The sequence below is a fragment of the Nycticebus coucang genome, chromosome 18, assembly GCF_027406575.1.
Source record: "Nycticebus coucang isolate mNycCou1 chromosome 18, mNycCou1.pri, whole genome shotgun sequence".
Taxonomy (NCBI): Eukaryota; Metazoa; Chordata; class Mammalia; order Primates; family Lorisidae; genus Nycticebus; species Nycticebus coucang.
In genome coordinates this window covers 40,873,282-40,886,090 of record NC_069797.1, presented here as the reverse complement: position 1 = coordinate 40,886,090, position 12,809 = coordinate 40,873,282, and the positions used below count along the sequence as shown (strand labels likewise).

Below are 12,809 nucleotides of genomic sequence, written 5' to 3'. Positions count from 1 at the left end.
GGATACTGGCACACCTTTTGGGTGAGGAACACAACTACAAGAGGGACTCTACCTAACATATCCATATATTGTAACCTAGTCATTTATACCCTCACATTAACCTGAAAAAAAAAAAAAAAAAAACTAAAATTTCCTGAATTGGAAAAAAAAAATAGAAAAACCAGCCAGGCATTGTGGTGGGTGCCTGTCATCCCAGCTACTTAGGAAGCTGAGGCAAGAGGATCACTTGAACCCAAGAGTTTGACATTGCAGTGAGCTATGACACCACACCACTCTACCCAGGGTGATGGAATGAAACTCCAGCTCAACAACAACAACAAAAAACCATTAAGTCCTATGGGAGCACATACTACTGACTATGAATAAGGAGCAAGAAGGGTTTGAAAGACATGAATTTTCCAGAAGAGGACACAGCAAATGCGAAGTCCAAAAAAAAGAAGAGGGAGGCTCGGCACGTGTGGCTCAAGCGACTAAGGCGCCAGCCACATATACCTGAGCTGGAGGGTTCGAATCAAGCCCAGCCCCACCAAACAACTATGACAGCTGCAACCAAAAAAAAAAAATACATATATATATATGGCCATATATATATATGGCCGGGCATTGTGGCAGGCGCCTGTATTCTCAGCTACTTGGGAGGCAGAGGTGGAGAATCGCTTGAGCCCAAGAGTTGGAAGTTGCTGTGAGCTGTGATGCTACGGCACTCTACCCAGGGTGACAGCTTGAGGCTCTGTCTCAAAAAAAAAAAAAAAAAAGGTAGAAGAAGAAGATGGATTAGGCGGTGTCTGTGGCTCAGTGGGTAGGATGCTGGCCCCATATACCAAGGGTGGCAGGTTCAAACCCGGCCCCAGCCAAACTGCAACAAAAAATAGCCAGGCATTGTGGTGGGTGCCTGTAGTTCCAGCTACTTGAGAGGCTGAGGCAAGAGAATCACCTAAGCCCAGGAGTTGGAGGTTGCTGTGAGCTGTGACACCACAGCACTCTACCCAGGACAATAAAGTAAGACTCTGTCTCTAAAAAAAAAAGAAGATGGACCATTTAAGGAAATGAAAGAAATAAAGTATGCAGAGGAATGCTGTGACAACTAGTAGGGAGGACAGGGTAAGAATGGCAGAAAAAGTTCATGCTGGAAAAACACATAGTGAGGGGATTAGCTCACAAATGGTACAATGAGCCTTGTATGCACTAATTCTGCTAAATGTATTAATTCTAATAGTTTATAAGTTCCATTGCATTTTCTACATATATAATCATGTTATCAATAAATAAAGACAATTTACATCTTTCTAATTTTTAATGCCATTTAGTTTTCTTGACTTATTGTAATGGCTAAGAACTGTAGTAAATTGAACTGGTGACAGAAAGCATTCCAAACTCAGCCAGAAAGTAATCAATATATCACCAATGATTATGATGTTCACTGTAGACTTTTACATAGATAACTTTTTTTTTTAATTTTTTTATTAAATCATAACTGTATACAATGATATGATTATGGGGCATCATACACTCACTTCATAAACCATTTGACACATTTTTATCACAGTGGTTAACATAGCCTTTCCGGCGTTATCTCAGTTACTGTGCCAAAACATTTACATTCTACATTTACCAAGTTTCACAAATACCCCTGTAATATGCACCACAGGTGTGATCCCACCGATTCCCCTCCCTCTACCCACCCCCTCCCTTTCCCACTTCCCCCTATTGTTAAGTTGTAGCTGGGTTATAGCTTTCATGTGAGAGTCCCAAATTAGTTTCATAGTAGGGCTGTGTACTTTGGGTATTTTTTCTTCCATTCTTGGGATACTTTACTAAGAAGAATATGTTCCAGCTCCATCCATGTAAACATGAAAGAGGTAAAGTCTCCATCTTTCTTTAAGGCTGCATAGTATTCCATGGTATACATATACCACAATTTATTAATCCATTCGTGGATCGATGGGCACTTGGGCTTTTTCCATGACTTAGCTATTATGAATTGGGCTGCAATAAACATTCTGGTACAAATTACATAGATAACCTTTATATATTTACAATGTTTCTTTATACTCTTAGTTCACTGAAACTTTTTATCATAAATGGCTACTGAATTTTGGAAAAGGCATTTTTTCTACTTCTACTGAGATGATCATATATGCTTTCTTCTTCATTCTAATATGATAAATTACACTGTTTATTTTGCAAATATTAACCACCTTTTTATTCCTGGAAAAAATCTCAGTTCACCCTGGTGTATAGTTCTTTCTCTATATCACTAGATTCTGTTTATCCATACTAATAATTAAATTACTAATATTTATATGTAAATATAAGTTAACTAATATAACTAATTAAAATACTAATATTTATATGTAAATCATACCAAGAAAGAAGGAAAAATGAACAGAAGGATGGGAGGGAAGGAAAAGAGGGAGAAGTGAGGGAAGAGAAGGGAGGGAAGAAGGAAAGTATTAGATATGAGAAGTTGAGTATTAGAAAAACATGATAGCAGAAGACAATTATTCGATAGTAGCTTTAGTAAGCCATACTGGAACAATCTAAAAAGAACAAGAAAGAAGTGATTTTTAAAAAATCTAACCAGAGGGCAGCGCCTGTGGCTCAGTGGGTAGGGCGCTGGCCCCATATACTGAGGGTGACACATTCGAACCCGGACCCAGCCAGCTAAAAAAGCAGCAACAATTGCAACAAAAAATATCCAGGCATTGTGGCAGGTGCCTGTAGTCCCAGCTACTCAGGAGGCTGAAGTAAGAGAATTGCCTAAGCCCAAGAGTTGGAGGTTGCTGTGAGCCGTGACATCACAGTACTCTACTGAGGACAACAAAGTGAGACTGTCTCAAAAAACAAAATTAACCAGTACAGGGGATTTAACACCCAAATAATACAAGTCATAGAAAGAAAGAACAAAAAAAACTAAAGGGAAGAAATTATCAACAATAAAAATCTAAGAAATTTTCTGAAAATTATTGAACTTACTCTTCCAAATTGAAGAGGCTAGGAAAATATACGAATCAGACACAGGCTGCAAAGTTTCAAAACATGGGAAACAGCCAAAATTCTGAGTTCTCAGAAAGAAAAAGAAGCCATAAACAATGAAAAGGTAGCAAAATGGCCTCTGAGTTTTCAACAAAAGTAAACGAATGCCTTCAAAATTCTGAGATATTATTATAAACAAGTATTTGTTACCTATCCAAATTATCAATCAAGAGTCAAAGTAGAATAAAGACATCTTCCAACTGACAAGATTTCCCACACATCCTTCTATCATAATGAAGGAATAAAGCAAAATGGGTAAAAGAGGGCAGGGGGGCATTACTACCTTTTCATTATGCCTTATGTGATCAGTTGCACATATCACTTTGGAAATAAAAAAATCTAAAAGGCTGGTTCGAAGGCAGTGAATTACAGCAAGTGATTGTTCACAGTCAGTTACAGATTAAACTCCTTGTTCTACTCTTTCCCCCTTATCAGGACTATATTTCACTAGTCTTTAAAAAAAAAATCTAAAAAATTAATCAAATACAATAATAGCTACACACAACTGATTTGTTCAAGTTGCAACAGAACAATTACCCATGTAAAACTATGTTTTAAATCTAATATACTTTTATTTATTTTTTTTTTTTTATTAAATCATAAGTGTATACAATGATATGATTATGGGGCATCATACACTCACTTCATAAACCATTTATACTTTTAAATACGCTTATTATAGAAGAGAAAAAAATCTGTTTTTAAATGGGAAAGTGAACTAAACTTGTAAATAAAATTATATGAGTAATACTAGATACTTTCACAAAATACAGCTGCCTCAAAAGTTAAGAAAAGCTGAAAATTAATAAGTATAAATAAAATCTCTTCAGACATTCACATAACTCTGTGAATTATATACAAAAGAGAAAGACATATCAGAGTTCTTTAGTAATAAAGTGCTTGATTCCAACCATTCAACGAGAAGAAGTTGGCTATTTAAAACCCTCTAGAAGGGCGGCGCCTGTGGCTCAGCGGGTAGGGCGCCGGTCCCATATGCCGGAGGTGGTGGGTTCAAACCCAGCCCCGGCCAAAAAAAAAAAAAAAAAAAAAATCCCTCTAGAAAAGAATGGCCTAGTAGAATCTTCTTCACCAAAATATAAATGCAACAAAAACCAGAAAGAGAGTAAGCACGTGTGTGATCATGTGAGGGAGAAACAGCTAAAAAGCTGAAATCTGTTTATGTGAAGCAAAAGAGAAAATCTCCACATGATTGTAGGATATTATTGCCTGTTTCCATCAGCCTCCCCATTTCACTTAAGCAGATTTAATCACGAAATTAACCCCCAAAATTATTTATGCATAACCACACTGTCATAAGTTTTAGTATTCATTATTCTCCAAGACTTAAAAAGAACATTTTCCCACTTCAGGGTAACCTTTAAATATAATAGAATTAAAATATTTTAATATCCTCTTCTTAAAAACATTTTAAGATATTCGAACAGGATTAATATCATTGTGTCTTTAAGTGCTATGCAAAAACATTCTTGAGTGAACACAGAAAAGTTAATGAGAAAATAAAACCTTTAGAAAGCTCAAATTCTTAAAGAGCCCAATATCTTACCCATCTAAATAACAGACTGAACATCAAACATATTTGCATTTTTTAGATAGATATAAAACATCTATACTGTTAAAACATAACATTAAGAAGATTCTCTATTAAAGTGAAGATGAAAAGTCTAAAGCCGAAACTTCCACTTTCAACATAGCTGGAGATGCAAAGAGCAGAGTCACCCGCAACAGAGATAATAGTGAAAACCAAGCTCTCCAAGGCAATAAGTATAACTGAGAAGAAGGGCAAAGGCACAAGAACAACAGAGACCTGAGGAATACCCACAGAAGAAAGCTAAGCCAGAAATATAACAAAGACAGCACAGTCAGCAAGGAAGGGATCTGGAAAGAACGATGCCATGAAAACCGAGAGAAAAGGGCTTCAAGAAAGAGCCAGCAAAGGCAGAGGCTAAATCGAGATCAAAGTGGATGGAGATAAATCAAAACCACAGCAGAAAGTGAATGACCATATTGAATTGGTTAAGATTACCTATTTCCATCTCAACTGACAGAGCTAAGAGTTTATCTTGAGGGGAGGAGGGGAAGGGGAATGGACACTTAGAGGAAAACAGGCTTTAGTTATCATTCTTGCTGTCTGTAGTCCAGGACCAACAAAAGAAAAACTCTTTCCGAATGATTTGTTTTTTTCTTAAGGGCTATACTCACCAAACTGTGGAACAGGCAAGATTCTAGCTGCTCGAATTGGGCCATGTCGAACAGAGAAGAGTTCCTGTGCTTCCCCACTGATCTGCATAAAAGAAGCCAGAGAAAAATTCAGTAAATGAAAATGCAGGCCATAACATTATTACAGGAAAAGAAGATCTCCTAAATTTTACCATAATTTTTTGACTAAAACATATACATATATGTACACATATACAGATACACCCACACACATTTATGGGTGGTCATACATGTAAATAAAGTCATATCTTAAATTACCATAAGCAATTTTAGAAAATTACAAGAGCACACACTTAACAGGAACAAGAAAAGGTCCGAGAAGTCTATAATTTTCATCTTACTTTTTAAAACAATTAGAAATCTGCAGTTTCTGCACAACAGCCTTCCCTTTGAGAGCAAAGCAACTATGATACTATTCCAAAAAGCTCAACTTAAATATTGTAGCACTGCTAATAAATATGTTGTAAATTAGGAAAAGCAATATATGCCACAAAGAACACTTAACTGAAATGTGAATCACTTATGTACGTTACAATTCTGCAACTAATTATCTGTTAACCTTGAATAAATCATTTAACCTCAACAAGCCTATATCCTTTGGCAATTATAAAATGAGAAGGAAAAGCTGCTAAAAAGACCTCCAGGATACCTTTCATTTCAACCTTCTGTGAACAAAAGTTATATGTAAGCAATATTAAAAGTTATTTTCATTACACACATAGATCAAACACCGCATGAACGTACATTCGCTTTGAGTCATACCAAACTTACTCCTCACTTACAGAGCACAGTATTGTACTAACCCAAAGGGTAAAAGGTATGCTAATACGTGTCAAGTGGGAAAACAGCTGCTTCCAACTATTAATCGAAGTACTGAACAAATTAAACTAAAATTAGGTAAGAATGTCTCCCTAGACTTACCTGGCACTGCATAGTTCTCAATACATTTTCACAACTGCTTAGTGTTTGATGGAATATATCACACTGGAGAAAATGGCAAACATTATAAAACTAGTTCTAAATAGCCAACAACATACAACAGATGTACTAAAGGTATAAAGATAAAAAGTCAACAGAGGAAACATACTGATAGCATTGTTTAAAAATAGGCCTGCCAAATAAGCAGTTTAAAATATTAAAAACTTACACATTATAAAAGGTTTATAAATATTACAATATTAAACTATAAATCTACACAGCTGCCTATTGGAGTAATTACTTATTTTTTTTAGATTTTCAGCTTCTGTTCTATCTGAATTAAAAAACTTCAAACTATAAATACTTTGGTTTCTTACAAATGTTAAACGATGGCAATGCCTTAAGAACCATCACATTCATTTTGCTTATGATAATTACCACAACTTATTTGTTAGCTGCAGTGACAAATCCTTCTGTAACACTTGGGATGCACAGGACTGAGGAATGCTAGACTAACTGTGCAACAACAGCACCACCTATCACCAATGAAACACACAAAAGCTGTAAATTCAGTAGAGCAAACTGTAAGAACTTACACACTCTGCAAATTCCTTCCTGACCTTTAATTTTCCAAATGAACACCATGGCCATTATAGCCTACATTTAATTACGAAAGAACAGAATTAAAAATTAAGAAAAATCCATAAAAGGTTGTTTTGTTCAACCTTCCACCCAAAGTAGTAATCATACATTCTCTGAAACCTAAAAATAACAATCTTTTTAATTTTTTAATCTCTTTAACTTTAAGCAAACATATGCTAAAAGACGTATGAGAGGTGCTTTACTGGCTATCTGATCTAAGTAACATTTGAAATTTTAACAGTAGCCAGAAGAATAAAAACATTGCCAAGTCATTTACATTTTGAAAATAAATTATTGAGAAATAGATTAAATAATACCCTTCTCCAATATTCATGCATTTTCAATTAGTAAGAAAAGTTTAAATTAAGTTTTATGAAAATACTGTAGAACTGACATTGAAGTTATTATTCTGAGTAGTGAAAAATACTTCTCACCTGTAAGGTTTATACTTGTAACAAATCATAGTATTCTAACACACTAAATCTACTGTGCTCTCTTATTATTTCCACATGCCAGAGGTCTAGCACTTAGCTTTTGGTTCTCTCAAAGCCTTAATGTTAAAGAAATATAATCATATTTAACTGACTTGCTGTACTTAATTATACTAAAAAATAAACAATAAAACAAATCTATCTTAGCATATTCACCATATGATAAAGATGTATCATTGTATTTAATATGCAAGAGCTTATTTTGACACAGGAAAACATTTTGAAATCTGAACACACCAGGCTTTTCAGCAAAACAACTTTCAAAATAAACCTAAATGCCTACTAGCCTAAGCTTCTATTCCAGCAGTTCTCAACCTATGGGTCGTGACCCCTTTTTAACAGTGAAAATACATTGCAGCATTAGGAAGGTTGAGAACCACTGTCTATTCTAAATCTCTTTATAATCTCTCTTGTTGTATAAAAACCAACAAGTAAGAAAAACAGAGTTTTGATTATAATGTGCACCACATTCATTGTCCCTTCTTCATTACCTCTAAGTTGAGGTCCTAGAATCTTTGTTTAATTATAACATAGGGGAAGGAAAGAGGGGAGAAATATTATGTTACATTTACAGATAGTTGTAAATATATTAAAATCTTGGCTGTGCAACCTACTGAAACTAGAAGCATAATTCTAAACTACCCCATGTGAGTCACAAATGTCCAACTTCCCAGAGGAAACAACTGTCTAAGTGGTATGTGCAAACTGTACATTAGAATACCATTTCAAAACAGAAACATCGCTAACACAGTATACCACAGTACCAAGCTGTGTACATTTTAGAAAGACACACAGAGGATAAATATGTCCTTAAAAGACTGTATTTGCTACCATTCTGAATTACCTCATTATAAAGTATGTTCACTGATAATTTTGCTTTACAATTAATGTGTATTAAGACTGATTTTTTTTTTTTATCAGACTGAGCAAGCACAAGACCCACCCTCCACCAAAAATAGAACATTTAGCCAGGTGTGGTGGTGTACACGCCTGTATTCCCAGCTACTCAGTAGGCTAAGCCACAAGGATCACTTGAGCTCAGGAGTTTGAGGTTGCAGTGAGCTGCAATGGTGTCACTGCACTCTACTAAGGTGACAAGTATTTGTCATTTCGGTATTTTTTTTCTGTCTCAAAAAAAACCTTCATTATTAAAACACTCAACATATTTTCTCAAAATTGAATCTTAGGCTCTTAAAAAGAGCTCATTGATTGAAAATGAGAAAGCATCTCAGATATAAGAATTTAATAGATCCTGAAAAGAATTCTATGAAGCTGTAAGTTCACTTTTAAACCAACAATAACAATATATACAAGAGCAGAACTGCGAGGAAGGACTAAACCAAGCAATGTTCCAACTTCCTGGCAACTGTGGTAACTTGGGAAGAGGAGCGGACTGGGAGGAAACCTCTCCAAGAGCTCTTCATGGTCCCTGCCTTTGTTCTTACTGGCATTTTAATTTCTGATGACAGACTTTTGTTGTTTGGGGCATAAACCGGACGTACCAGTTTGGAGGCACAATAAGGAGAACAAAGAATGATTTGTTCACACTGTAGTAAAAAAAATCCTTTCCAACCATAGAAAATAGCTTTCGCATGGCGAAAATATGCAAATGACATACCAAACCAAAAAGGGGGGCAGGGGGAGTACAATTTTAGAATCTCACAACTCAATCTAAGGCAAAAGGAAATTACAACAGCCGAGTCAATAACATACACACAGAAAAGGCTATAAAAGTTCAGGGAGGGCTTCTAGAATTCTCTAAAAGCAAATGAAGTTCATCTAGTCTTCAGAGGACTTTTCATAGACTATCAGACTACAATACAGAAAATTCAATCAAATACTAATGACAATAAAAATACTGCTCTACAATACCACAGGATTAGGACAAGATTACATATTCATACTCTACCTTCCCCTGTAGATACTGGTTAAATGGATGTTTGATGTCTGCAAATGATTTTTTTAGTAAACTTTACTGAAAGATAAGAAACACTGAAAAAAATACCTTAACTGATAAGTATCTGTGGAGCTTAATGAGTTTCCAGTGTTAATATACCTCTGTACTGACAGACATCAAGAAAGAACAGAGTGGATACTCAGAAGTTCCTGCTGTGTCCCTTCCCAGGCATAAACCCAACTCAAGGGACCATGACCACCATCCTGATCCGTAACAAGTTATATAAACTCTATTTGTTGACCTTTATTTTAATGGGCTCACAAAATACGCACTCCTGTGTATCACTTCTTTCAAACATTACTATGCTTATGAAATTAATTCATGTTATTGCATGGGATTGTAGCTTTTTTTTTTTCTTTTTTTGAGACAGAATCTCAAGCTGGAGTGCCATGATGTCACGGCTCACAGCAACCTCAAACTCTTGGGCTTAAGCAGTTCTCCTGCCTCAGCCTCCCAAGTAGCTGAGACTACAGGCACCCACTACAATGCCCAGATATTTTTGTTGTTGCCGTTGCAGTTGTCATTGTTGTTTTAGCTGGCCCAGGCCAGGTTCGAATCCACCAGCCTTGGTGTATGTGGCCGGTGCCCTACCCACTGAGCTACGGGTGCTGCCAAGGATTGTACTTTTTAATCCCTATTGCTATATAGACTTCCACTGTTGAAAATACAATTTCTTCCATTCTACTATTCATGGGCTTCAGGGGTCTTTTGAATTTTTGGCCTCTAGTTTTTGGCTCTTACGATTTCAAGGGAAATTGTGAAAGATTTTTTTTTTTTTTTTTTTTTGGTAGAGACAGAGTCTCACTATACTGCCCTCGGGTAGAGTGCCGTGGCGTCACACGGCTCACAGCAACCTCTAACTCTTGGGCTTACGCGATTCTCTTGCCTCAGCCTCCCAAGCAGCTGGGACTACAGGCGCCCGCCACAACGCCCAGCTATTTTTTGTTGCAGTTTGACCGGGGCTGGGTTTGAACCCGCCACCCTCGGCATATGGGGCCGGCGCCCTACTCACTGAGCCACAGGTGCCGCCCTGTGAAAGATTTTTTAATGGGAAAAAGATTAGTGCAAGGTTATTAACTGGATTACCAGGATTCTCTAGTGACCCTTTGGCCTTATCTGATTCTATAAGGATCTACACCTTTGTCTTTGGGGTATTTTACAATCCTCCAAGTTGCAGAAAGCTGATAATAATGCCATAGATTCTTGTGCTTAGAGATACAAATAAATTTTGTCTGATAGAGATAAAATTGATTTCCGTTTTGTAAAAAAGATAATTCCAAACAGTATGTTGTAGTACCAACAGGATATTAATATGAGGCTTGCATCTATTAGGAAATTCATTTCGGTATTCCTAATTGCCTATATTTGATCTTTGCCTTCTCCTTTGAGCCAGCTATAACTTCCCAAATCCCTCATTAAGAAATGAGTTAAATAAAATTTAGAACATCTGCCCATTATATAGCTGTATGAGAAATATTATTTTACCATTTTGAAAATATAAAGAATATTACTATGAAGATTCTTGCAAATGTTCTTGAGTAAACATGTGTGCATATCTCTGTATTTCTTTTGCATATGTATCTAGTACAGTAATTGCTTCTATGCAAGAATATCAGGGTAGGCATATGTGCACCTTTTATAAATTTTAAAAAATGTCTTCTAATAGGATTGTACCAATTTACACTTCAACCAGAAATGTATGAGGGTTCTCTCTGTTCCTCATCATCCTAGCCAACAACTAGTCTTAGCCATTCTGGTGGGTGTATAGAACAAATTATGGATTTAAATCAATTGATGCATGGTGAATGAAACGCATGAATCAACACCCTATGGATATATAATGCTGCCTCAAAGTAATTATATAAACAAATGGTCATTATTTACAATGAATGGCTTTCCACCAGAGCAGATGATATAACTTTTGTCTTGAAAATCCCTTCATCGATGGGGGGAGGAGCAAGATGGCAGCCGAGTAACAGCTTCCTTGCATCTGGGCACTGTGAGTCTGGGGATATAGGACTCCAGGCATCTCTGGCTGGTGGGATCTGCCTATCATCACCCCTGAGAGGATACAGGGAGTCAGCGAGAGACTTCTGGACCCCAAGAGGAGGACTAAAACAGTGGAAAACCGGCAAATGGTCGCGTGTGTTCAATCCGCCTAAACCCGCCCGCAACTGTAAGTTCAGTAGCAGCGAGACTGCAAACCAGAAAGGCCTTACCTGTGAACTGTTTTGGTGTCTTTGGACTTGGCACTCAGCTGAACTGCCTTGGGGAGAGCCTGAGCGGGAGTGCGGAGAACTTTGGCCTTTGTCTAGGGCCCCAGTCTGAGCCGCTGAGCCAGACGAAGCTAATAGAGTTTGGCTCTGGGTCACAGGCAGACATTGTGAGCGATCTGCCCTGGCAAGCTCCGCCCTCAGGGTCGCAGAGCTGGAATTGGGTGGGAGCTGGTAACCCAGCGACCAAGTAGCCTAAGGGCGGGGTCTGAGCCGCCTTGCAGCCCTAACCCTCGGGGGCAGAGGGAGACCAGTTTTGACACACAGGGTAAGTGGATGGCCACTTCAGCAGTGATTCCAGCAACAAGCACTTCCCTGAGAAAGCTTCTGCTCAGTAAGTGAACAAGTTCAAAGTGCCTTTTAAGTGGGCTGAAGAGAGATTTAGGGTGTCTACCTGCTGGGGTTCGAGAAACTAGCAGCCTCCAGTCGTATCAGAACTGTGATTAACATCTCATACCCCAGAAGACCACGTGTTGCCCAGACAATATTCAATTCCATATACATACTGCTTTGTTTTTGGTTGCATGTGTGTTTTTTTTTTGTTTGTTTGTTTGGTTTTTTTTTTGGTTTGGTTGTTTTTTTTGTTTATTTTGACGTTCTAGATTGTTGTTTTGTTTTTTAAGTTCAACCTTTTCCATACAGATCCTTTTTTCTCTCAATTTTTCTAGTTTAATTATAATTTCCCATTGCTGCCTATTTCAATAATCAGAACTTCATTTTTGTTAGTGTTTCTACCACTATTATTTGGTTTTTCCAGCCAATTTTATCCCGTAAAGTTTTCTGTTTGCTTGTTTTGGTTTGATTTATAGCATTTTTGTCTTTCCTCTCTACTTGGTGGAGGTGGGGTACTGTGTCTGATCAGGTTAGCAAAGAGCTGCTGACCTCAAGGGAACCACCCCACTTGGCACCCCCAGAAGGTGTTTTTTTTTTCTTTTTTTTTTAAGGTTGTATCAAAGTACCCTACTGTACACCTATATTGCTCTGTCTTCCTCTTTCTGTGCCTCTCTTCTTTTTGTCAATATTCCTTTCACCCAACCACTCTCCTTTCTCTATTTTTCTTTTTTTTCATTTTTTTTTTTTCTTATCACTCGGTCCTCATTTCTTTCATCGCTTTTTTGCTCTTAAACCTTCTCACCCTTCTGGTCCTGTAACCCTTAGTCCACAGGCACAAGAACTTAAAGAGCAAGAGGAATTGAAAGGAAAATTAGGGCAAGTAAACAGATAAAAGAAATCACCCATGAGGAAGAATCAGCA

The 12,809-nt window shown here is 37.2% G+C and overlaps 1 protein-coding gene across 9 annotated transcripts in view; it reads right to left on the bottom strand.

The window, feature by feature from the left end:
• BCAS3 (BCAS3 microtubule associated cell migration factor) overlaps positions 1–12,809 on the bottom strand; it is a 657,493-nt gene that overhangs the window by 569,936 nt on the left and 74,748 nt on the right. For all 9 annotated transcript variants that reach the window (XM_053567923.1, XM_053567926.1, XM_053567929.1 and 6 more), the window contains exon 6: positions 5,257–5,338. In XM_053567923.1, coding sequence (XP_053423898.1) covers positions 5,257–5,338 — 82 coding nt within the window. The remainder of the gene's footprint in view (positions 1–5,256; positions 5,339–12,809) is intronic.